Raw genomic sequence first — 22,699 nt, forward strand, 5'->3', positions numbered from 1 at the left:
AGGACACCTTCTCCATTCTTGTGCAAAGCAGAATATTTTGCATAACATCAAATGTACACAAGTCACATACCTGCATTGTTTGGTACAAAACTGGGTTATATTGAGCTAAAATGTCTTGCCTGCATCACTGCAGAGCTAAGCTTGAAAATATGAAAACGGGGCTATACTGAAGTATTCAGTCACCTGCCTGGAACTGCCCCAGGTCTAAGTCTCACTGTTTAACGTAAGAAGAGCCCTGCCGTTGGATCAGATCAATGTCCTCTCTACTCCAGATTCCTCTTCCCCGCAGTGGCCAACCAGATGCCAGTGGGAAGTTCACAAACTGGGCATGAAGGTGATAGCCCTCTCCCTCTGCTGCTCCCCAGTAATTGATTATTCAGGGCATTCTGCCTTCATAGCAGTTGTTCCTTGGTTTTGCTTACATGTAAAGTGGAGCTATGACAGATTTAAGGGGGAGAAGGGGTTGACTGTACTGGGCTACTCGCCCTGTTACTGAGCATGCCCAGGTGCTTAACTCACTTGCCTGTTTACCTTCGTATTTCATCAGCTGAGGCCCCCATGGGTGCTGATCAAGGAAAGGATGTTGGCAGTTTCATCCCCTTTAGTGAGCAGAGGTATGACTCACTGTATGCCTGCCTCAATGTGCAGGCTAGTCCTCAGATAGCAGGAACTGAGAAAGACATTGACCTGTAACCCTAGAGGGAGCCAGACTTCAGCAGTACTGAGCTTGTTAGATAAGGAGCAGCTTTAGCTGTTGTTTAGCCACCTTTTGTTCTAGCATATGCACAGGAAAGAGAGTTGGAACGAACTGAATTCCCATCTGCACTTTACATTTAAGGCAGTATCATACCACTTTAAACAGTCATGCCCCCCCCCCCCCCGAATAATCCTGGGAACTATAGTTTTAGTGTGCTAAGAGTTGTTAGGAGACCCCTTTTCCCCTCAAAGACCTACATTTCCTAAAGTGATTTGACAGTCAGTCCTTCTTCTCAGAAAACTGAGCATTGTAGCTGTGAGAGGAATGGGGATCTGCTAACAACCCTCTGCTACAGTTCCCATACTTCTTTGGGGGAAGCTGTGACTGTTTAAAGTGGTATAGTACTGCTCTGAGTCTATGGTGCAGGTGGGACCTGCGTGTCTCTAAAGCAAGACTGCCAGCATGTGTCCAACAGTTGCTGCAGCAGCCCCTGTTTTCATGTGGAACTGAATATCAGTAACAAGGATGCCCTTGGGCTTCTTAAATTTTGTATCTGCAGAACAAGGTCAACTTTGTGGATGACAGTTTCCCTCCAGGGCCCAAGTCAGTCGGCTTCCCCGAAGGGGACAGTGTCCAGCAGCGAGTGAAGCAGTGGCTGAGGCCTCATGAAATCAACTGCAGCATCTTCAAGGACCGTTCAGTCAAGTGGTCTGTTTTCCGGACACCTCGGCCCTCTGACATCCTGCAAGGGCTCCTGGGAAATTGCTGGTAAGAATTGAGGACAATTGGGTTCAACTGTGACTTTTAAGGGGAATTAGATAGGGGGGAACTGTGACTTTTAAGGGGAATTAGATAGGGGGAACCCCATTGCTAATGGCCATTGTGCACAAGCAGAGAGTGTGGTCTGGACTTGGTAGATCCTGACACAAGATTCTGGCAGGTGCACTTGCAGCCAGCTCAGAGTGGGAGGACGCCCCAAGGCCTTTATATTTCTACTTTCAGAGCTTTCGTTCTTTCTGCTGACTACAGATGTTGGCTGCCCCCTGGTGGCATGCAAGAGAGATCTGAAAAACCAACCACCTCCCCCCAGCAAGAATAAAGGAGCTTTCCTCCTCAGCAGGGACAACATGCAGACCACTTTAGGGCTAAAAGATGAGCTACAAAGCCAGGACCTCAATGGAAAAGTTTCTCATGAGTGGGACTGTACTTAGCATGTGCAGATGTACATCACATTTAAATCTTTTGAGCCCTGTGATTTTTACATGTTATAATTCAAGCAGCATTTTTCACAGTGAGGTGCTCCAAAGGATTATGAGGTCATATTCTAGGACTGTGTTCCCCAGATCACGTTGGACTACAACTCTCATCACCCCTGACCATTGACCATGCTGGCTGCTGGGAGCTGGAGTTCAACATAATCTGGGGGTGCAAGGTTGGATAACACTGTTATAGAGCATGGACAGTATTCATGTGGGCTGCTGGTCGGGCTTGTTGGGCCTTGCAGTACTTTCCTGCATCTGTGCATTACTAGGGAAGACAGGAGTGAAAAGAAAGCCTCTGGGGTCATTCTTGCAGACCAGTAGCATGGCCTGCATCACAGTTCCACATTCCTCTGTGTAAAATATGAACCATAATAATCTCTGTTGGAGGCTTTCAAGCCTTGAGAGAACACTTTCCATATCAGTGTGTCTGTTAAGCAACTCTGCCTGCCTGCCACAAACCCTGACATAGATTCTAGACCATATTATTAAGGTACACACTCAATTTGCGCAGAATGCTGGCCAAGTCAAGTGAAAATAGGTGCCCAGAATTGCACCCATCACTCAGCTGTGGCTACACGATGACTGAGCAGGGTTGGTTATAGTAGACAAGCTGTCTTTCGATTAATCTTGTCTGTGTTTGATGATCATCTTGTTGTAATGTTCTTGTTTTATTTTGTTCTGTTGTAATTTGTTGTAAGATGATTTGGAAACCTGAAGATGAATCAGTCAAATAGATTTTCATTGAACTCTAATAAGCTTCCCAGGATTCCCCAGAGGTCTGAAAGCCATTAACAAGTTGTCATATTGCCCTTTCCTGGTGGAATGATGCTAACCGGATACCAGAAGCAATGGGCTCTGGTTGGAGGGGTACATACTGATTCCTGGGGATGGGCTGCAGTCCATAGATATGGATAATTAAATTGCTTACTAAATTCAAAGGGTGGTATAAGTGAAAGTGGGTTACCTGGTGGACTCCAGCTCCCACCATCCCTCACTTTTGCCCATACTGGAGGACCACAGCTCAGTATCACTGAAAACTGTGGGTGTCAGTAGATGAAACCTCAGAATCCAGTAGAATCAGCTGTTAGGGGAAATACGACTCCAATAAGGATTTTTAAGAGTTGGAAACTTTTCAGTTAGTAGTGCCATGTTATGATTTTTAAAAAAAAAATCAATTCATTGTGGTCTGCACACACAATTGGTGAAAAATTAGCCTTTAGAGTGGTTATTCCCTGTAGCCTATGACTTTCTAAATTTTGCAATCATGCATCTCTTTTTATTTAAAAAAACACACTTGTTCAATTAAATGCTATTAAGCCACCTTAAATACAATTTATCACAGAAAGACAGCATATGAGAAATGCTATAAACATTGGATGGAAATTGTTCACTTAGACCAGACTTCCCAAGTTAGGTGCCCTCCTGATTTTGAGGAATGCAAGTCCTTTCATCCCCAAGCAGCACGGCTGGTGGGTAGGAATGATGGGAGTTGTAGTCCTAAAGGTATATTCAGCCACCAAGTTGAGGAAGGCTTTACTAGGGTATGCTCATTTATCTGTCTTAGTTGTTTACCACCTAGAGAACGTCAAGTTGTTAGGCAATATACAAATACTGTTAATCAACAAACAAACAAACATAAACCTATGAAGCCCTGTTTCTCACGCATCCGGCACAGATCAACATTTTGAGGGGTTCAAAAACTTTGTTGGACTACAATTCCCATTATTCTTGGCCACTACCCATGCTGGCTGAGGTTGATGGGAGCTGGAGTCCAGCATTTGAAAGACACATTAGCTACTCCTACCTGTAGAACAAAGAAGACCAGCCACCAGTGCAACTGCTCTTTCCAATATGAACTCGATGGATCAGTTCAGCAGACCATGTACACACACACACACACACACACACACAGAGAGAGAGAGAGAGAGAGAGAGAGAGAGAGAGAGAGTGTCATGCAACTGATTTTTCTATTTTACTGTATTTTCTTACTGATTTTCTTTTGAAATACTCCAGCCTGCTAATACAAATTCATCTGAAGAATACCTTATTATAGTTCGGGGGAAGATTTCATTCATCCTAAGTTTATATATATATATATATGCTGTCTCAGCTTGTCTGCAGTTTCTTTATTTTGTAAGATCAAATTATGTAACTTCCAATCTGAGTATTTTTTAAATAGATCCACTCAAATTTCACTGGTGCATGATCTGCATACAAAATTGAAACAATCTTTATTTCTCTAGAGTCTTTAATAATACCTGGAGAAGTAATAATATAATCCGCCACTGAATATATTTGATTTTTCTTGGAAAAGAAAGTGTAATTCTTATCTTGTATGATGAAAATACCTCCAAAAATCATCGAGTGAACGATAGTGCAAGTCAGCTTCTCACTTTGAAGCATAATTAATTGCCCCTCCTGTGCCTTGTAGATTGTTATTATCTGTTGTTAATAATACAAATGTTAAGTACAGTTCTTGCTTCAGACGACACAGGAAGCTACAGTTAACTGAAAGCAGGAGTGAGTGCCATTCAGAAGGAGAGGATGAGAGTGTGTGAGTTCAGGAGGAGACTAGACACATCTCATGAAACCATAGTCTAGATCAGGCATAGGCAAACTCAGCCCTCCAGAGGTTTTGAGACTACAATTCCCATCATCCCTGACCACTGGTCATGTTAGCTAGGGATGATGGGAGTTGTAGTCCCAAAAAATATATGGAGGGATGAATTTGCCTATGCCTGGTCTAGAATGATATCTGAATGTGGCCATTGACTTGCTGGTGAGCAGCCTTCCCAGTATTAACTGGCTTCATCTGGCACTTCTTTTTCAGGTTCCTCAGTGCTCTGGCTGTGCTGGCAGAAAGGCCTGAGTTGGTGGAACGGGTCATGATTACACGGACCATGTGTCTGGAGGGAGCCTATCAGGTGCGGCTTTGCAAAGATGGCACCTGGACCACTGTGCTGGTGGATGACATGCTGCCCTGTGATGAGTGTGGCTACCTCCTCTTCTCTCAGGTGGGTGCTGGGATTTGATATGGCCAGCACTAGCCATTATAGCAGGGGAAACCACAGAGGGTGATATGCCAGAGGTTGGGAACAGAATTGTGTGAAAGTGTCTCTTTTATAGCAAACCTAGAGATGCTGTGCTATATGTCCTGTAAAAGACTCTACATGGGGTCTCCAGCTTAGAAGTTCATTTAGATGGGGAACCTACAGCCCTCCAGATGTTGTTTGACTGGGAATGGCTGGGGTTGATGGGAGTTGTAGTCCAACAACATCTGGAGGGCCACAGATTGACCATCTGGTCTAGAACAAGAAGAGGGCAGAATTCATAATGTGGTTTACAAGAGTGTATATGTGCTGGTGGGTGCAGAATTTAGCTTCCTGAGAATTTCAGCTTTAATTTTGTTTTGCTTTTTAAAAAGCTTTCTAGTTCTTATTTTGCACAAGAATGCTCAAAAACATACACACTGAAATTTCAGGAGCCACAGACAGGACTGAATAAGATTTTAAGGGTTTGAGCAACATGGCTGAAGTCTCCTTACTCTTCCTATGACTTAACAATGTCAGACTATATTATGATTATAACATTGAAAAAGCAGAATAAGTTATGCATTTGCACTCAGCTTGCATAATTTATATAGTTGCAAAATCCACTTTTCCTTGGCATAGATCTTGGATTGCCTGGGCTCAGAGTTTTCATTTAATTACATGCAGAGTGCACACAACTCTAGCCAAGGGCGTTCACCCTTTGCTAACGCTTGTGCTGTAGGCGGATAAGGTCACCCTTGGCCCATCTGTAGCATGCAAATGTATTTAAATGCAATTAACACAGTCTTTTAAAAGAGAAATAATCAATTATGAACTCTGAAGTTGGTCGGCAGCCTTGTTTGCAGCCATTGATTTGTGTTCTTCTCCTCCAGGCCCAGAGGAAGCAGCTATGGGTCGCCCTTATTGAGAAGGCCCTGGCCAAACTCCATGGTTCGTACTTTGCCCTCCAGGCAGGGCGCGCTATTGAAGGCCTAGCTACGCTAACCGGCGCCCCCTGCGAGAGCCTGATGCTGCAGGTCAGCTCCACTAACCCTCGCGAGGAGCCCATTGACACTGACCTCATCTGGGCCAAAATGCTGAGTTCTAAGGAGGCTGGGTAAGACGAGGCAGGTGGGAGGGCTTTCCCCTTCAGCTGTGAGGAGCGTAAAGACTGATTTGGCACCTGCGGCCGGTCGGGCCGCATCTAGTCCGAGGGAAAAGTGGAATTTCATTGCGCTTAATGCTGTGGCTCTAGCAAAGATAGAGAGTTAAGGCGGGCCAGTGAGGCCTGTTGCTGTAAAATGCACCCCCTGCCTACCCTCATCCTTAGTAAGCTGGAATGGCAGATAGACTGCAAATCTCAGAGTGCACTGTTCTAGTGAGCTGCCTTGGAGAGGCTGGTGTCATGGGATGCTTTCTGTATTGGTCTAAAATGCCCATGAGCACTCAGAGCTAGGTGCAGCCTGTGCCATCAGCCCAAGAGAAAAGAGAAGCCCCAAGTTCTGTTCTGTGCTTCTGCTGCATGGACTACAGTGGTGCTCGCAAGACGAAAAGAATCCGTTCCGCGATTCTCTTCGTCTAGCGGTTTTTTCGTCTTGCGAAGCAAGCCCATTGACAGCTTAGCGGATTAGCGCTACAGCAGTCTAGCGGCTTCTAGCGATCAGCTGTTAAGCGGCTTATCAGCGGATCAGCAGTTAAGCGGCTTAGGAAAAGGGGGAAAAAGGGGGGGAAACAGCGGGGACTCGCAAGATTTTTTCGTCTTGCGAAGCAACCCCATAGGGAAATTCGTTTTGCGAAGCGCCTCCAAAACGGAAAACCCTTTCGTCTAGCGGGTTTTCCATCTTGCGAGGCGTTCGTCTTGCGGGGCACCACTGTATTGAATTCTCAGCTGGAGCAGTTGAGTTCCCAGGATTTTTTGGTGGGGAGGCCATGTGCTTTAAATGTATGGTGTGGATGTGACCTAATTCAGAGCCCCTGTTAAAAGATCATACCGTTAAAGCCCCAGCCCAATAGTGTACGAATGTTAGAACTCCTGCCATTCACAGCTTTGTCTGCCTGTGTGCAATATTCTTCTGCATGCAACAGCTGCTGAATATAGTCCGCCTCCCCACTTTGCTCCACCTGCCAAGTGTGCAAGGCTGAGCAATTACTGCAGAGGCAGAAGAGGAGCGTGGCAGGAAGGTGGGTGAGGGTTCTGTTGCATGTAGTCATTGCATGGGGAGCAGGAGGCTGGACAACTGAGTGTAAGCGGCTCAAAAGCAGTGTCACGTGCACAGTTGGGAACTGGGCATTCCTGCAAGGAGGCTTTTGCTACCAGCTTTTAGCAGCACTGTAAAGCATCATCTGCAAGGCATGTTTGCCAAAGTCCCTCCTTACTACTGATATGAAACAAACCATGAATTAACCTAGAAACTCAGGCCCAATCTCATAATTATATTATATTAATCAGAAACATATGCCTAGACTTCACAAGCAACAGAATCAAGTGGTAAAATAAATTGCCCTACATCAGGCTACAGGTACAGGATCATATTTCTGATCGCTTCTGTATGTAAAGGAAACCTTCTACAAGTAGAAAAATAGCACAGAAAGGAGTGGATTAGAATATTTTAGCCCTGAATGTTGTTTCCTGCCCACCCCCCAAAATAAATTATCTGCAGGAAGTTTTTCCACAACAAGGGATTGAGGGATCGTTAAGAAATGGCACCCTCTTCCCTCTTCCCCTTGCAGTCTGGTACAGTCCACTCTGCCATACCAGGATTGTTGCCATCTCATTTTGCAGTCTGTGTAGACCAGTCCTAAAAAGCGCAAGCAATTCCTGCATCTGCAGTCCCTGCATCTTGTAGTGGTAGTGGTCGTACCTCCCTTAGCCTGATGGCAGACTAGCTTTGTATTTCTGCATGCCATTAACAACCTTTCCAGCTTATGCAAAATGTGGGGTGATACATACCTTAAGATAACTTTAGCTCCCCAGTTATCCTCCCATTGATTCCTAATGCTAAGCCAGGTAGTGTAAACCTTGTGTTTCTCTTCTCCCCTCCCCACTCCCTTTTATTTCCCATCCTTCAGCTTTCTGATGGGTGCATCCTGTGGAGGGGGCAACATGAAGGTGGATGATGCAGCCTATGAAAGCATGGGCCTTCGTCCACGGCATGCGTATTCCATATTGGACGTCCGAGATGTGCAAGGGTGCAGGTAAAAATGGCCCAGAAAAGAATGCTGGCTCTTGGCTAATTAGGCAGGCTGCTTGTTTGGTTTAAAGCAGGTGTGCAGGAACCTTTGTTCTTCCAGATGTTGCTTAACTAAAACACGTATCAGCCCCAGAAAGCATGGCGAGTGTCGAGGAATGATGGGAGTTGTAGTTTAGCAATATCTGGAAGGTTCACCACATCTGATTTAAAATGTTGACTCGTGCCCATAACATCACTGTAAGATACACTAAGGAAAGATGCAGGTATGAGAACTAAAGAATATTGCAGATCTCTTTCCCGGAAAAGAGCCGGGAGTTTAATGTAGGGTAAGATACTATTACCACAGCTTCCCCAAGATACTGCATCATTGTTTGTTGATCAATTCTGCAATTTTGATTTTATCCCACTGTAGCCAATTTGTGACTCTTGCAAAGACCGGAACATTTTCTCAGTAAAAATAGCATGGCAAAGCAGAGTGCTTAGGGTGTGTTGAGATTGGTACTTCGGTGTTCCTACCTAGCTCTTTGCCTGCCTCCCCAGGGTGAAATCATTTTGAGAGGTAGGCAAAGAGGTGAAAGGGCCTCAGAATTTCCAGATTGCAAAGTGTGTTTTCTTACTCCATCTTGGCAACTGTAATGAGACATAGCACGGTCTGCTGGACCTTTGTGTCTGGCCATCTGAGAGTGAGAGAGATGAGCATGGGTAGGAAATGTTTGAAGGAAGCATTGGAGATTGGGGTTAAAACTGGTTCTGGGTTTATAAAGTTCAAAACAGACCACTTCCCTGGGCCCATCAAGCCTTGGGGAATGAGCACCTCTCCCAATATGTGCTCATCCCACCTTCTGTCGTGTAGCTCTGCCTCAGGAACCACCATCCATCCATGCCTGACATACTGACTAGACCTCAAAGCAGGGACAGGTTTTTTCCCACTCTTCTGCTGACCTGTGTGTGTTTGTGTGTCAGTTAAAAGGTTTTTTTTTACATCACTTCTTAATCAAACAGAAGCCCAAAGCTGTGTTGGGTGATGTCTCTTCTTCCCAAAAGGATGGTGTCAAAGCCCTTCGTTATCTTCGGGAAATGTAACCTAACTAGGTTTGCAAACTTAGTTGGTTGATTTGTTAGATTCATCCATTTAAAAATTCTGGGTTGGTTGAGCAGGTTCTCAATTAATCGGGCAGGCAAAAAAAAAAAAAAATTAGAAGTTCTTATTATAAATGCAGATGACATTTTTATTTGTTTTAAAGCGAGAATGGCTTTTCTAGGATGATGCCTCTTACAGGATGTGTATGCATAATCTAAAAATGAAGTCCACTACTATAATGCACTATAAAGTCCTCTAGATATGTTTTGACACACATTCAGATTTGATTGATTGATCATTGATTCGTCAACTGAAACTAAAATAATTAACTCATTCTAAAATATTTTAGTCTGGTTCCACCTTTCATACAAACCGTTTATATGCCTGCATACTTTAAGCAGTTTAACTTCCTGATTTATCTGATTCTGTTATTCTGGAAGAAATGTCTCTATTGTGGCTATTGACGAATGTTGCTCTGTTGTAAGCCCTCTTTAGGGTTTCTTTTTTGAAGAGCAGGCAGAGTAGAACTTCATAACCTAAATAAAGAAGCTTAAATTCAGTCTCTGTCTTGCTGCTTTTTTTCAGGCTCCTGCGACTCCGTAACCCTTGGGGCCGCTTCTCCTGGAACGGTAGCTGGTCTGACGAATGGCCCCACTGGCCGGCACACTTGCGGCATGAGCTGATGCCCCACGGGAGCAGTGAAGGGGTCTTCTGGATGGAGTACAGTGACTTCATCAGGTACAGTGGTGCCCCGCAAGACGAACGCCTCGCAAGACGGAAAACCCGCTAGACGAAAGGGTTTTCCGTTTTGGAGGCGCTTCGCTAAACGAATTTCCCTATGGGCTTGCTTCGCAAGAAGAAAGCCCATAGGGAAATCTCTGGGGACCTCTTTTAAATGCTAGCGGTGGGGAGCAAAGCCTTTCCCCCCCCCCTCCAGCCCTCAGAAGAGGTCCAGAAAGGCCGGCGGGGGCCGAAAGGCTTTGCTCCCCACCGCCAGCATTTTAAAAGCAGTCCGGGATAGCAGGGAAGCGCTTCCCGCTATCCCGGATGGCTTTTGAAGGCAGGCAGGGGGGGGGAGCAAAGACTTTTGCCCCCCGCCCGCCTTCAGAAGAGGTCCCTCTTCTGAAGGTGGGCGGGGGGCAAAAGTCTTTGCTCCCCCCCCCCCGCCTGCTTTCAAAAGCCGTCCGGGAGCATTTTAAAATCGCCCCGGGACAGCGGAGGAATTCTCCGCTGTCCCGGGGCGATTTAAAAGCCCTCGGGAAGGCAGGCAGGGGGGACCTCTTCTGAAGGCAGGCGGGGGGCAAAAGTTTCTCCGCTCTCCCAGGAAGGCAGGCAGGGGGGAGCAAAGACTTTTGCCCCCCGCCGGCCTTCAGAAGAGGTCGGGGGACAGACTGTCCCCGGACCTGGTCTGAAGGCGGTTTCCATAGGAACGCATTAATTGATTTTTAATGCATTCCTATGGGAAACCGTGCTTCGCAAGACGAAAAACTCGCAAGACGAAAAGACTTGCGGAACGAATTAATTTCGTCTTGCGAGGCACCACTGTACTGCCAAAATTGCACAGACTGTCCTGTGTCTCTGGGTCCTTGCTCTGCTGCCTTTAGAAGCTTGGATTTGGCTGGAATGTGACCTCCTGGTTCTGATGCAGATCTAAGGCACAGACACATGTACTGCTGACTTACCATGCTTTACTGTGTACAAGCAGAGTGCTCATGCGCACTGCTCATTCACTCCCGCTTTGCTCCTTCCCTGGTGCGAATGGGACAAACCAACCTGTTCCTTCTCAACCAGGGTTTGTGGTTTGCTTTTCCCTAACAAGTCAGGATGGCTAGCCAATTTTAAGCCATGGTTTACGGTTAGCTTGCTGATCATGGCTTGTTAGGGAGAAACAAGAACTCCTCTCCATTTAAAAAAACAACACAGCACCTAATGGTAAAATAGCATTGGTGCTCTGAATCCCCTGTCCTTCTCATGAGTTGTTAGTTTGAATTTGCTTCCAGTTCTTTGGGGGCTGTACATTCTGCCTCTATTGTGATGGAGCTCACAGAAAACTAGAATATTTTAAAAGTGTGAGACCAGAATCAGGCACGCCAAGCCATTTAATGTGGGCCTCAAGCTCCTGGCAAAATTTGCAACTATGGCACTGAATGTGGGAACCCCTGAGTGCTTCATTGCAAGCAAGTGGGAGTACTCTGGGAACAGGAAGAGTCACTCCTTCCAGTTTTCCAGAGCGCTCTTGACCTGTTAGCAGGAGTGGCATGCCAGAGAACAAAGAGGCAATTTTGCAGTGTCAGGAAGGCCGTTGCAAAGTATGTTACTGCACATTCCTGGAAGGAAAGGAGAATCTTTCAGTTCATGCTATGATGGGAGAAAAACCCTCCCTCCCATCCTCCAGCTGACTGGCACTTATTGAATGAGGAGCAGATTGGAGCTTTGTCTGTGCTGCTTATGAGAGTGGCACTACCCCCTTTTGCATTCTGCCCTTGGTCCTCAGGTTAGAAAAGGTTTGTCACCCTAGTGTAGAGGGAAGAGAAAGATGGACAGCAACACAGCTGTCTCTTCCACAAAAAGGTGGTCCTCTTTTCGCCACCCCCAAGAAACTGTGCCATTACCAATGAAGATTTTACAGGGGTGCCTTGATTGCTGTCTAAAAGAGACTCATCTGATCTTGGCTACAGCTGCTTCCGGGGTTAACAACTGCCTGTTCCCTTGCCCAGGTATTTTGACTCAGTGGACATCTGCAAGCTCCATTCAGACTGGCATGAGGTCCGTGTGCAGGGCACCTTTCCCAACAAAGCCAGTGGACCCATTACTGTCACCTCACTGACTGTGCTGGAGCGTGCAACTTTGGAGTTCGCCCTTTTCCAGGAAGGCAGCAGGTGAGGTCGCAGATCACACTCATCAGCCACTGAACAAAGATTCAAGGCTCTTGCACACTGTTTACATCACTCTAGTTACTCTAGAACTAGCATTGCATCTTGGCAATTGTCACTTGTGCATTGACCCCTCTTGTTTAGTCCCATCTCCAGTTCCAGTTCAACTGTGCTATTGAGCTGACACATGGCATGATGGTGGTGGCACTCCTATCCTCTCAACATAAAAGCCATTTTCTGCCATTCATCCTGCTCTAACATGACTAAGGAACAGAATGAAGGTTGCAGCTATCTAGATGGGATAACTGTGGCTACACAGATAGGGGCATTATTGTTTCTCAGTGGAACAGGTTTAGCCCCTGCCGTAATGATTGGCCCCGAGAACATCCCTTTCCTTCTATATCAGTGAAAGTCTGCCACTTAATACTTATCAGGAAGGTAAAGCACTGCCGAGAAAATCTGGTCCTCAAGCCATGACACTGGCTCTCATTGAAAGGTGTGGTGTTTATATATGTATAGATATGCACTGCTTCTCTCCCCTGTGAGTCCTTACAATAGACAAGTCCTCTTCTCTTATCTTCCCATCCCTCATAGTGAAAGGCATTTTTGTAGCCATTAGTTTCTGTGATTTTCAGACTCAGTACCCACTTTTAACTGCTACAAACGGACCAAGTAATGGGATGTTGGGTTTTTTTTAACATGCTCATCTGCCTGCTTTTTTCTCTAGGGTGGCCAGATGTGTAGAAGAAAGCAGGACCCTTGTACCTAGGAAGCATAGGAAGCTGCCTCTTAAAAAGTTTACACCATTGATCCATCTAGCTTAGTGCTGTCTACACTGACTGGCAACAACCCTCCAGGGTTTCAGGCTGGGCTCTGTCTGTACCTCTGAATAGTTGTGCAGCAAGATGCAGCTTGTTGCCCAGGGTGTCATTGGAGAAGCTAGGCTTTCACCAGCTATTAAAGGAGCAGAAGGGCTACCCTCCTTTTGCCTCGGATCCTTCTCACTCTGCCACTAGATGACCCTTGGGGTCCCTTCCAAATCTACAATTCTATGTTTCTCTGAAGACAGAAACTCTAAACAAAGAAACGATGGAAACGATGGTGAGGCCACTTCTGCAAGCCACTATTACCAATACAGCATTCTAGCAAGACCCATATTTTTGCCCCCCACCCCATATTGATTGTGTTATCCTATTTGGTGAAAGAGAGTGGGGTACAGCGGCTTGTGCAGTGACTTCTGACTCCACTGCACTTCACAGGAATGTAGGGAACTCCTTTATACCAGGAGTCTAGCAATTGGCCCATCCAGTTCAATGTGGTCTACAGCAACTGGCTGCAGTTTCCCACAGACTGATTCCCAGCCCCACCAGAGATTGGACCTGGCACTTCCTGCATGCTTTCCCACTGAGCCATGGCCCCTTCCCTCCTTTCCCTTGGCAGGCGCTCAGACACAGTGGACAGCCACTTACTGGACCTTTGCATCATGGTCTTCCGAGCCACCTTCATCAATGGCAGCAAGCTCAGCCTGGGCCGCCTGATGGCGCACAGCAAGCGGGCAGTCAAGAAGTTTGTCAACTGTGATGTCATGCTGGAGCCGGGCGAGTATGCAGTGGTGTGCTGTGCCTTCAACCACTGGACTACCCTAGTGACAGGCACCTCAAGCCAAGGTAAGGGTTGCGTGGCAAGGTCTACTTCTGACTCTTCTAGGGCAGTGGGGCTGCCAATTCCCACAATAGGGTTGCCTGCTGAGAGCTTGGGAGGTGTTTTAAAAAGTGGGGGGTCACTGTTTGAAGAAAAAGCCACCTGTGTTTTCAGAACAGCTTCAAGCAACGAAGAAGCCTATGATCCTCCATAATTTGCTGGAACCGAAACTCCCTTCATTCTTGGCCATTGGCCATCCTGGTTGGGACGGATGAGAGCTGGGAGTCCCATTTGGGGAAGGTTCCCTTCCCCAGCCTTAATTCTCAGTTGAAATTTGCCTTCATTGCTTAAACATTGGCTTCTTTCAGATTGCAGTCCTAACCCAAATCACCTAGGAGAAAGCCCCATTGAACTCAGTAGGACTTCCTTCTGAGTAGACAATACCAAAAATATATGTAGTGATTTGAAGCTTGTTGTCTAAGTTCTCTGAATGCCCCTGTGTGTAGGGGGCGGGGACCGGTTTATTTTACTCTTGAGAAGGCAGGGACTTCTCTAGATGGCCTTTTCTGTACTTTTCTGCTTTTTACTATTGCACAGTTCTGTACTTCCTTTCAAGAACACAGGCCTTGGCTTGTGTTGGAGACTAAGTACCAGGCCTGTATTGCAGTCAGGAGGACAGTTCATGTTCCTAAGCTGGCCTCTGGAAATGCTTGAGTGAGGGAAAGACCACATGGCAGGATGGGTAGGGATTCTTGGGGGTGGAGACTCCCTTGTGGGCAGGGCGCCCTGCACCCTGATGCTGCCTCACTTGCTTATTTCGACCTCTACCAGTTTCCAGCCCTACTACTGGCAGTGCATGCCCAGCTGCTGACATCTCCAGCTACATCCTGGCCATCTACAGCTCCCGCTTGGTGATGGTGGAACAGATCGAGGCTCAGTCCACCACACTGGCAGATGCCATCATTCTTCTCACCGAGAACAAGGGCGAACGGCATGAGGTATGTGCAGGCACCAGCCCCACCCGGCTGCTTCAGAGAGTCTGTTCTTTCCTGCTTCTCACTGTCAGCATATTGGCTACCATCAGAGGGCAGTGAGGGATGGAGGGCTGGACAACAACTCCCAGCAACTTCTAGAAGGTTGGGGGGACACCAGGTTGGAGAAGGCTGGTATCTGTTCTGACAGGCAGCAGCTCTCCAGGGTTTGCAGCAGATATTTTGCCCACCCCAGCTGCCTGAGAGCCCTCCTACTGGGAAAACGGTGGCCGTGGTGTGTAAACATTTATGGAGCACTTTAAAATGTTCAAACTTGCTTCACATGCACTATCTCAGTACTGTACATGTAAGGGCTAGGGAACCTTTTTTCAACCTGTGGCCGCATTCCTTTCTGAGCAATCTCCCAAGGGCAATGCCAGTGTGAGCGGGGTCAGAGTAAATAGTGGGTGGAGGAGCAAATGCAAACTGTCCCCGGTACTCCCACACCCCTCTCTATCCTCCCTCCAGAAAAGCAAGAGGTGTTACCAGACTCCAAGGCAAAACACTTGGGGTGCAAAGCAGGCTCAGGTGATGGTGGTTTGTTTAAGACCACCTACAGAGTCCATAGCAGACGTGAGGTTAGAGTTCCTTAATTCCTAGCTTACTAAGCTACATAAAACCCTACAGCTTTCTGCAGGCAGATGTCCTGCTGTTAGTTGGATGGGTGGGTTTTGTATGTGGATGTTCTCTCTGGAAAGCAGCCATGTAGCTGCGCATGCGCTCCTGGGAACGTGCATCTTCCCAAGGAGTTGGAGTGAGCCTGGGCCCTGAGTGTTGGAGGTTGGGACTCTGTATTGCCATGTGGGGGTGAGGTGGAGGGAGGCAGGATTCGCTGGTCTGGGGCCAAGACTGACTGGCTGGCTGGTTTGCTTCCGCAGGGGCGCGAGGGGATGACTTGCTACTACCTGACACATGGCTGGGCAGGTCTCATTGTGGTGGTGGAGAACCGGCACCCTAAATCCTACCTGCACGTCCAGTGCGACTGCACAGACAGCTTCAACGTTGTGTCGACACGAGGCAGCCTCAAAACGCAGGACAGTGTGCCCCCTCTGCACAGGTGAGAGGGAGCTAGCGGGGGCTGAGAGAACTAGATTTAATTTCCTGTTGGTGTGCTTAAGTTGTAGAATTGCCACGTGTCGGGGGAATGAAGCTGTTGCCACCTTGTAGAATGTAAGGAGGAGGGCCACCCTCTCTCAACTGACAAGTCCAGGTGCCTTCACTGTTTTTCAACCTTCAATTTTGAGAAGTTCAGGGGGCAGCACTGGGAGGGAGAAGCAGATCCCACTGAAGCCACTGCTAAAATGGAGACTCCACCCCATCCTGATTTGGACAGTAATTTCAATAGAAACCTCTTCTCCTTTCTGAAGCAAGGCACACCCACACCACCCATCATCTGATGGTCAATAGGAGCATGCCTTCGTCCATCTCGCCTTAAGTTCCCACTTGGTCCTTTGATGATTTATTAAATTTGTATACAGTGGTACCTTGGGTTACAGACGCTTCAGGTTACAGACACTTCAGGTTACAGACTCCGCTAACCCAGAAATAGTACCTCTAGTTCAGAACTTTGCTTCAGGATGAGAACAGAAATTGTGCTCCGGCGGCAGCTGGAGGCCCCAGTAGCTAAAGTGGTGCTTCAGGTTAAGAACAGTTTCAGGTTAAGAACAGACCTCCGGAACAAATTAAGTACTTAACCCGAGGTACCACTATACTGCCCTTCATCCATAGATATAAAGACAAAATACACAATAAAAATAAGAACAAAAACAATGAATGGATGATATTACTTGTAGGCTGGATGGGCATTGCCTGTCCCAAATGACTGTAGGCCAGATGGTGAGGCCTGGTGGGCCACATTTGACTTGTGTGCCGGAAGTTTTGCACTTCTGCTCTTCACCTGGTTAAGAGATCTGGAATGTTAAGTCTGCACCAGGCCAGAATTGATCCCAGAGAGTGTTTGTGTATTGGAAGCCTTTGGGAAATCTGAGACCTTCCTGCGTGATGAAAGGGCTACTTGGAAAGCCAGGGGGCTGTTGCCCAATTAGAATTGTATTCCTATCATTGCTCTTGGGTCTTCCTTTGTGGCTGTAGACTCGCGGGGAGCACTATTTTCTTCTCTCTTTCACTGACCTGTCTATCTCCTTTCTTTTTGTTTTCTTCCAGGCAGGTTCTAGTGATTCTCTCCCAGCTGGAAGGCAACGCTGGTTTCTCCATCACCCACCGCCTGGCACATCGCAAAGCCACCCAGGCCTTTCTGAATGACTGGATGTCAACCAAGGGGACGCACAATCCGCTGCTGACGCCCGAGGTGGCGGGGCTACATGGGCCCCGGCCGCTATGACAAATGGCCCCGCCCTCCCTGCCGCTCTTCTGCTTCTGCCTTTTTTCTGGCCCCACTTGTCTCAGGCGTTGCCCAAGCCGCCATTACTGAGCCATCGGGATTGAGAAGGATGGACAGACAGACAGACTGGGTGTCTCAAGCCAAGCGCCTTTCCTCCCATCCCCTGGGGTCAGGCAGGGAGCTGCTCAGGTTCCCCCTCCCTTGAAATCCTCTCTCCCTCCCCTCCCCACCTGCCTCCCCACAGATGATGCACTTTATCCAGAGCTGCTGTCAAGTTAGGAGAGCAAGGGAATGTCACAGCCCTGGAGAGGGACGTGTCCCAGCCCCAGGTGCAGGCAATGCTCAGATGCTCCCAGGTGCCAGGTCCTGGGACTCGACCCTTCCCACAGCCGCCAAAACTCCTAAGGCTGCTGCAACAATAATATACCTCTGGCCAATGTGTCTGTCTGTGTGTGTGCCTCACCCCACTGTTAAAAATGTCAGCTGGCTGCTGCAATGGGGTCGGGTGGGGTCTGGGATGAGGGGTATGTAGGCCCATCCTGTCTCTGTCTCTCTCACGTCTGGAATTGTCATTGGCAGATGGAGGGGTGATGACTTGTAAGATGGACTTCATCTCCCTTCCAGCACTGGGTTGGCTAGGTGGTGAAGTTTTGTTTTGTTTTTTGTTTTGCAGACTGGGTTGCCGGAGGGGTACAAAAAAATGGCAGAGCCATTGTGCTGTTAACTGCAAACTAGCTAAATCTGTGTTAAACTACTCACCTAGCGTGAGCACCATTTTTCTGCAGGACGAGTGGCAGGCTAGACTCAACATGCAAGCTGTCTTGCAACACATATGGTGGGAGTGCTGGCTATGAAAATGTTATTCTGTTTTGTATTTTTCTGCAAGATTGATTTAAGCACGAGCCGTGGAACCTGCTGCCAAATTCATGTGGTGTTTGGGATAAGAGTCTCTGCCTGCCTTCTCTGCTTCTCTTCCTGCCCCCGTTCCCCTCAGAAAGACTGTGGCACCACAGTCTTGTGTGGAGGAGCAAGTGTAGTAACAAAACCTAGAGAAGCATATTTTTCCAAGCAGGCTCCAAGCCATTTGACCCACCCACATGGGTATTGCAGGAGATGTTGCCCCTTGGGCTTAGGTTTAGCATCATGGCATTTTTGATCAGTACAGGGGCTTGTCTGTATATATATATATTGCTGGGGACACTTGGTGTGGGGAGGAGTGGGGCTTGGGGACATGGGTGTAGGCTGCAAGGAAGTGATTGGGAGTCTGCAAGGGAGGCACACAGCTGCCTGGGTGTTTGAGAAGGGCTTGGAAGTTCATTCACACTTGTGGTCCCTGCAGCTCACATGATACAGAGGAGCAGGGTTGCTCCCAGTTTCCCTTCCTGGCAGTCTGCAGTCCAAAGGAAGAATAGCCAGGGGTCAGCAGCTGTGGTGGAGGAGAACAAGGAACCCTTTACTGACTGACCTCCCCTTGTGCCTTCTGGCGCTTCCAATTTGGCGCTGATTTGAAAGCTACCCGAAAACCTTTCATGTACAGCTCAGTCAATTTAGCACTTTTGGTCTCCACCAGTTCTGCTTTGCAGTCTGCTTTGCTTAGCCTCCAGAAAAGTGAGTTTAGAAATGCACCAGTGGGAATTTCTGCACTCCTTCCCCACCCAAGGAAAATAGCCTTATGCTGGGAAGGAATCTGGAGTATGTTGTGCCTCTGGAGCTCATCTGGACCCTCCGTAAGGGAGAGGTTGGTCTTTGCCATCACCCTTAAAGAAGATTCTGGATGGCTCGCCAGTGGTACACGTGCTCACCATCATTCACTTGAGACAGATGCGTAGTTGAGGTTGACAGGACATGGCTTTTGCCCTTCAGGGGACCCGGAGTGGGGCTGAGCTTGATGGAGATCTGTGGAGTTGGGTCTCGGTAACAGGGTATCAGGGACAGGGTTTCTAGTCCACCTTGTGGGCTCAGGCACAGGGTAGCAGGGATGGTGTCTTCCTGCCAACTTCATTGGTTCGGGCACAGGGTGGGAGGAGGGCGTCCCGGAAAGCTGTGGGGGCTCATCACCAGCAGTGTCTTCCCCATTATGTTGCTCTATAAAATGAGTCCAATCCTTGCATTAGGAAAGGGCCTTGCTGCCGGGACAAGCAGTCAGTCAAGAGCCTAGTTCATTTGTACTCCCACCCACCCCTGTCTGCACATGTTGACGTGTGGAGCACTGTGAGGGTGAGTGGGAAAGCGGGAGGCTGGGACAGGATTTGGGACATCAAAATGCCCACCTGGGGACATTGTGGATAATGTACTCTGGGCTGAGCCTGCTCCCAGTCATTCCTTTCACTTCCATATTCAGGGAGAAATACGATAACATGCCAGTAGTTGTCAGCCCCAACACCACTGGCCTCTCCTGCTGCAGGGAGCTCTTGGGCTCCTTGCAGCTTCAAGCAAAAAAAAGTAGGGAACATTAATGACACTCCACCACCATTGACTGCTCAAAGGTGGAACGTTGCCATGTATGGGGCACAACCAGTGCCAGGCAAGTCAGAGAGAGCACAGTGATAATAACTTGGGAACCATAAAAATGCCCCTCTGTGCCATGCCCTTCCTCTGCAAATGGCAGCTTTCAGCTGGGAAATGGAAATTAAGTTGTGTGTTGTCCTGGATGCATCTGTGGCTCTGGTTTAGAGTAGCTCCCAACCCTTGCTTGTTTGCAGGGCCCAATCTTCCCCGCTTCCCTCAAAGATGAAGGGGTGCAGTGGTGGCGGAACCAGTGAGAGGAAGTGTGTGTTCCTCCCCTCCCCTCAAGCCATGCTTTATTTTGCCTTCCAAGAAGGGTTGCCATCTCCTCCTCCCCTTCTTGTGGCCGATCTCTAGCAGGCAGAAATCACAGCAGGTGTGAGCCTTTAGCGAAGCACACAGATGCAGGGACCAGGAAACAGTTCACCAATTTCTGCCTGCTTCGTGGCTGCGGAAGATGTGGGGAACCCTGCCATAAGAAGGTGGAAGCCCGACTTTCAAGGAGGTTATAAGATTTGCACTAATTCCTCCTACAGTGACTTCTGAGGAACATAGTTTGCTGGAGTATAGGAGCCACAATGACATGGCTATAGGGTGGGTCAGTAATGTCACATAAATCCTTTCCGGAAGCCTCTTCCTGCAGAGGGTTGAATTCCTAAGTTCCAGGGCTCAGGCACTCTCTGTAATCAGAATACAGTGGTACCTCGGGTTAAGAACTTAATTCATTCCGGAGGTCCATTCTTAACCTGAAACTGTTCTTAACCTGAGGTACCACTTTAGCTAATGGGGCCTCCCGCTGCTGTCGCACGATTTCTGTTCTCATCCTGAAGTAAAGTTCTTAACCCGAGGTACTATTTCTGGGTTAGCGGAGTCTGTAACCTGAAGCGTCCGTAACCCAAGGTACCACTGTATATGGATTTCTACAGTTCATTGCAGTGTGCTGTGAGGAGAGAGCGACGAATGCAAGCTATTGTGTTGCAGCCCGCCCTTTTGAAGCAGCTCTCTCGTAGGGCATATCTTCACTACGGAGTTAAACTGGTTTAATACCCCTTTCCTCTTTCTAGGGAGCATTGGGGAGGGATTGCTTAACAGTTGTTGGCATCCGTCTGTCTCGAGAGACAATGGAGTGCAATTTCCTTGGGATTCTTTGAAAGAAGCCATTAGGGTTTAAGCAAGTATAAAGCCCATGTGTTGGTAACGCAGATGCACCCTTGCTGTCTCAGGAGGCAGGTGTAGCTGGGCTTTTTGTGCCCGGGAGCATGGCCAAGCTGGTGTTGGGGAGCTCAGAAAGGCAGGGTTTGGCCAAGTTGAGGGCTAAAGTGGCATTGCAAGGACCTTTGGGGGACAGGGTAGCAGTGCCATCATTTTATCATGCCAGTACATTACCTTTCCATTCCTACTCCCCTGTGTCCCGTTCCATTTTCTCTCCACCTAATCAAGTAGCAATGAACAGAAAGTTGATTTTTCTCCCCCTTTCCTTTGACCAGTCAGTCTCCCCCACCATCTCCACTATCAATCAGTGTCACTCTGCGTCTCCTTCCTCCTTTCCCAGCTCAGTCATCTCAGGCCAGGGAGTGGCTGAACATGTGAGTTCCTCTGTATTTTGTTTTTACCCCTGTCCAAAATGTCTCCTTTCCTTTTTTTCTCTTTTTCAATGTTCTTCTTTTGTGTGTGTGTGTGTGTATGTGTGTGTGCGTGTTTTTCTGTTCACTCTCTTCGAGCTGTGAATAGTTTTTAACCATGTAAATATTGTCCAGCTCTTAAGAAAACATAGGATATTTTATCAATTGTAAATCAAATCTGTAATCAGTCCCTGTATAATACGAATTATCCCATGGGTGGTTTTCAAACTCAGGTTCCAAAGGACCAAATAAAAAAATTTTGTTTTTTAATTGTCTGCCTTGCTTGGTATGATAGCAGCACTGGAGGGGAGGGTGTGGTGTCCTTCACATCTGCCCCTGGACATAATTCAAGAGTTGATGAAAACTTGGCATTGGGTTCTGTCTTTATTCTGTTCCCCAGACACTTTCTGGGCAGGGAAGGGAGAAAGAAGGTTGCTGCAGTCCACCAGGTCATGGAAACATAGAAATATAGGAAGCTCTTTTATATCACACCAAACCATAGTTCCTCTTGTTGCAGGGACGTGGGTGGCACTGTGGTCTAAACCACTGAGCCCTTGGGCTTACCAATCGGAAGGTTGGCAGTTCGAATCCCCGCGACGGGGTGAGCTTCCATTGCTCTGTCCCAGCTCCTGCCAACCTAGCAGTTCAAAAGCACACCAGTGCAAGTAGATAACCCACAACGCCACCCGCATTGGTGTCCCTTAATTTGCTTTGAGCCTAACGTGTCCTATCAGCAGCTGGCATGAAACAGTTATTCCACCCCAGCCCATTGAGGAACATGATATAGCCCTTGAATGAAATATACAGAAATGTGAATTCAACAACTTTGGGGTGGCCAGGAAGAGTGCTTTTGTGCCTGTCTTGCTCTTTCCAACTTGGCACGTAGGCTGGTACAATTACAAAGGTGCTGAGTATTCTGTTGATCTTAAAGGTTGTGATAGAAAGGCAGACCTTGAAAGTGTGTAGAGGTCCAACTATTGTGAAGGAAGATGCATAAAGTGGGACACGAGGTTGAAGATTTTTGCAAAATCGAGGAGGCCAGGAGTTACAACTGCACCTACCCACAGTAACACATTTTTTATTTTTATTTTTTTGAGATGCAGGCATGCAAATAGATCAACAGAAGGTGGCAGCATTAGCCAAAAGAAAGATATATGTGATTCATTCCCAAGCCTAGTCAGAAGAGGGAGCTGTTAGCTTTGAGATCAGAAGAATGCATTGTGGTGGTAGCGGACGAGGAGGGGCCGAGGGTTAGGGGAACTACAAGCTATTTTAGCCATCTGAGTTCTAGCTGGCTTAGATGGTAAACTATATTATAATTCCCATCTTCTGCCTCCTTACAGGCTCCATGAATGTTAGAAGACTTTTGTTGGGATCAGACCGAAGGTCTGTCTAGTCCAGAGATTCCTGATTACTTCATGTGCTT

General features: G+C 47.6%; 1 protein-coding gene across 3 annotated transcripts in view; it reads left to right on the forward strand.

Annotated features, from left to right (window-relative positions):
* Nucleotides 1-21,543, forward strand: part of CAPN15 (calpain 15) — a 99,101-nt gene extending 77,558 nt beyond the window's left edge. For all 3 annotated transcript variants that reach the window (XM_083711081.1, XM_083711079.1, XM_083711080.1), the window contains 10 exons: nucleotides 1,257-1,465; nucleotides 4,790-4,973; nucleotides 5,882-6,105; nucleotides 8,058-8,183; nucleotides 9,846-9,998; nucleotides 11,978-12,139; nucleotides 13,574-13,800; nucleotides 14,606-14,772; nucleotides 15,684-15,862; nucleotides 16,969-21,543. In XM_083711081.1, the coding sequence (XP_083567207.1) occupies nucleotides 1,257-1,465; nucleotides 4,790-4,973; nucleotides 5,882-6,105; nucleotides 8,058-8,183; nucleotides 9,846-9,998; nucleotides 11,978-12,139; nucleotides 13,574-13,800; nucleotides 14,606-14,772; nucleotides 15,684-15,862; nucleotides 16,969-17,146 (1,809 nt within the window). In that variant the 3' untranslated portion in view covers nucleotides 17,147-21,543. The remainder of the gene's footprint in view (nucleotides 1-1,256; nucleotides 1,466-4,789; nucleotides 4,974-5,881; nucleotides 6,106-8,057; nucleotides 8,184-9,845; nucleotides 9,999-11,977; nucleotides 12,140-13,573; nucleotides 13,801-14,605; nucleotides 14,773-15,683; nucleotides 15,863-16,968) is intronic.
* The last annotated feature ends 1,156 nt before the right edge of the window (nucleotides 21,544-22,699 follow it).

This window comes from Podarcis gaigeae (genome assembly GCF_964106915.1).
Source record: "Podarcis gaigeae genome assembly, chromosome: 14".
NCBI classification, from domain to species: Eukaryota; Metazoa; Chordata; class Lepidosauria; order Squamata; family Lacertidae; genus Podarcis; species Podarcis gaigeae.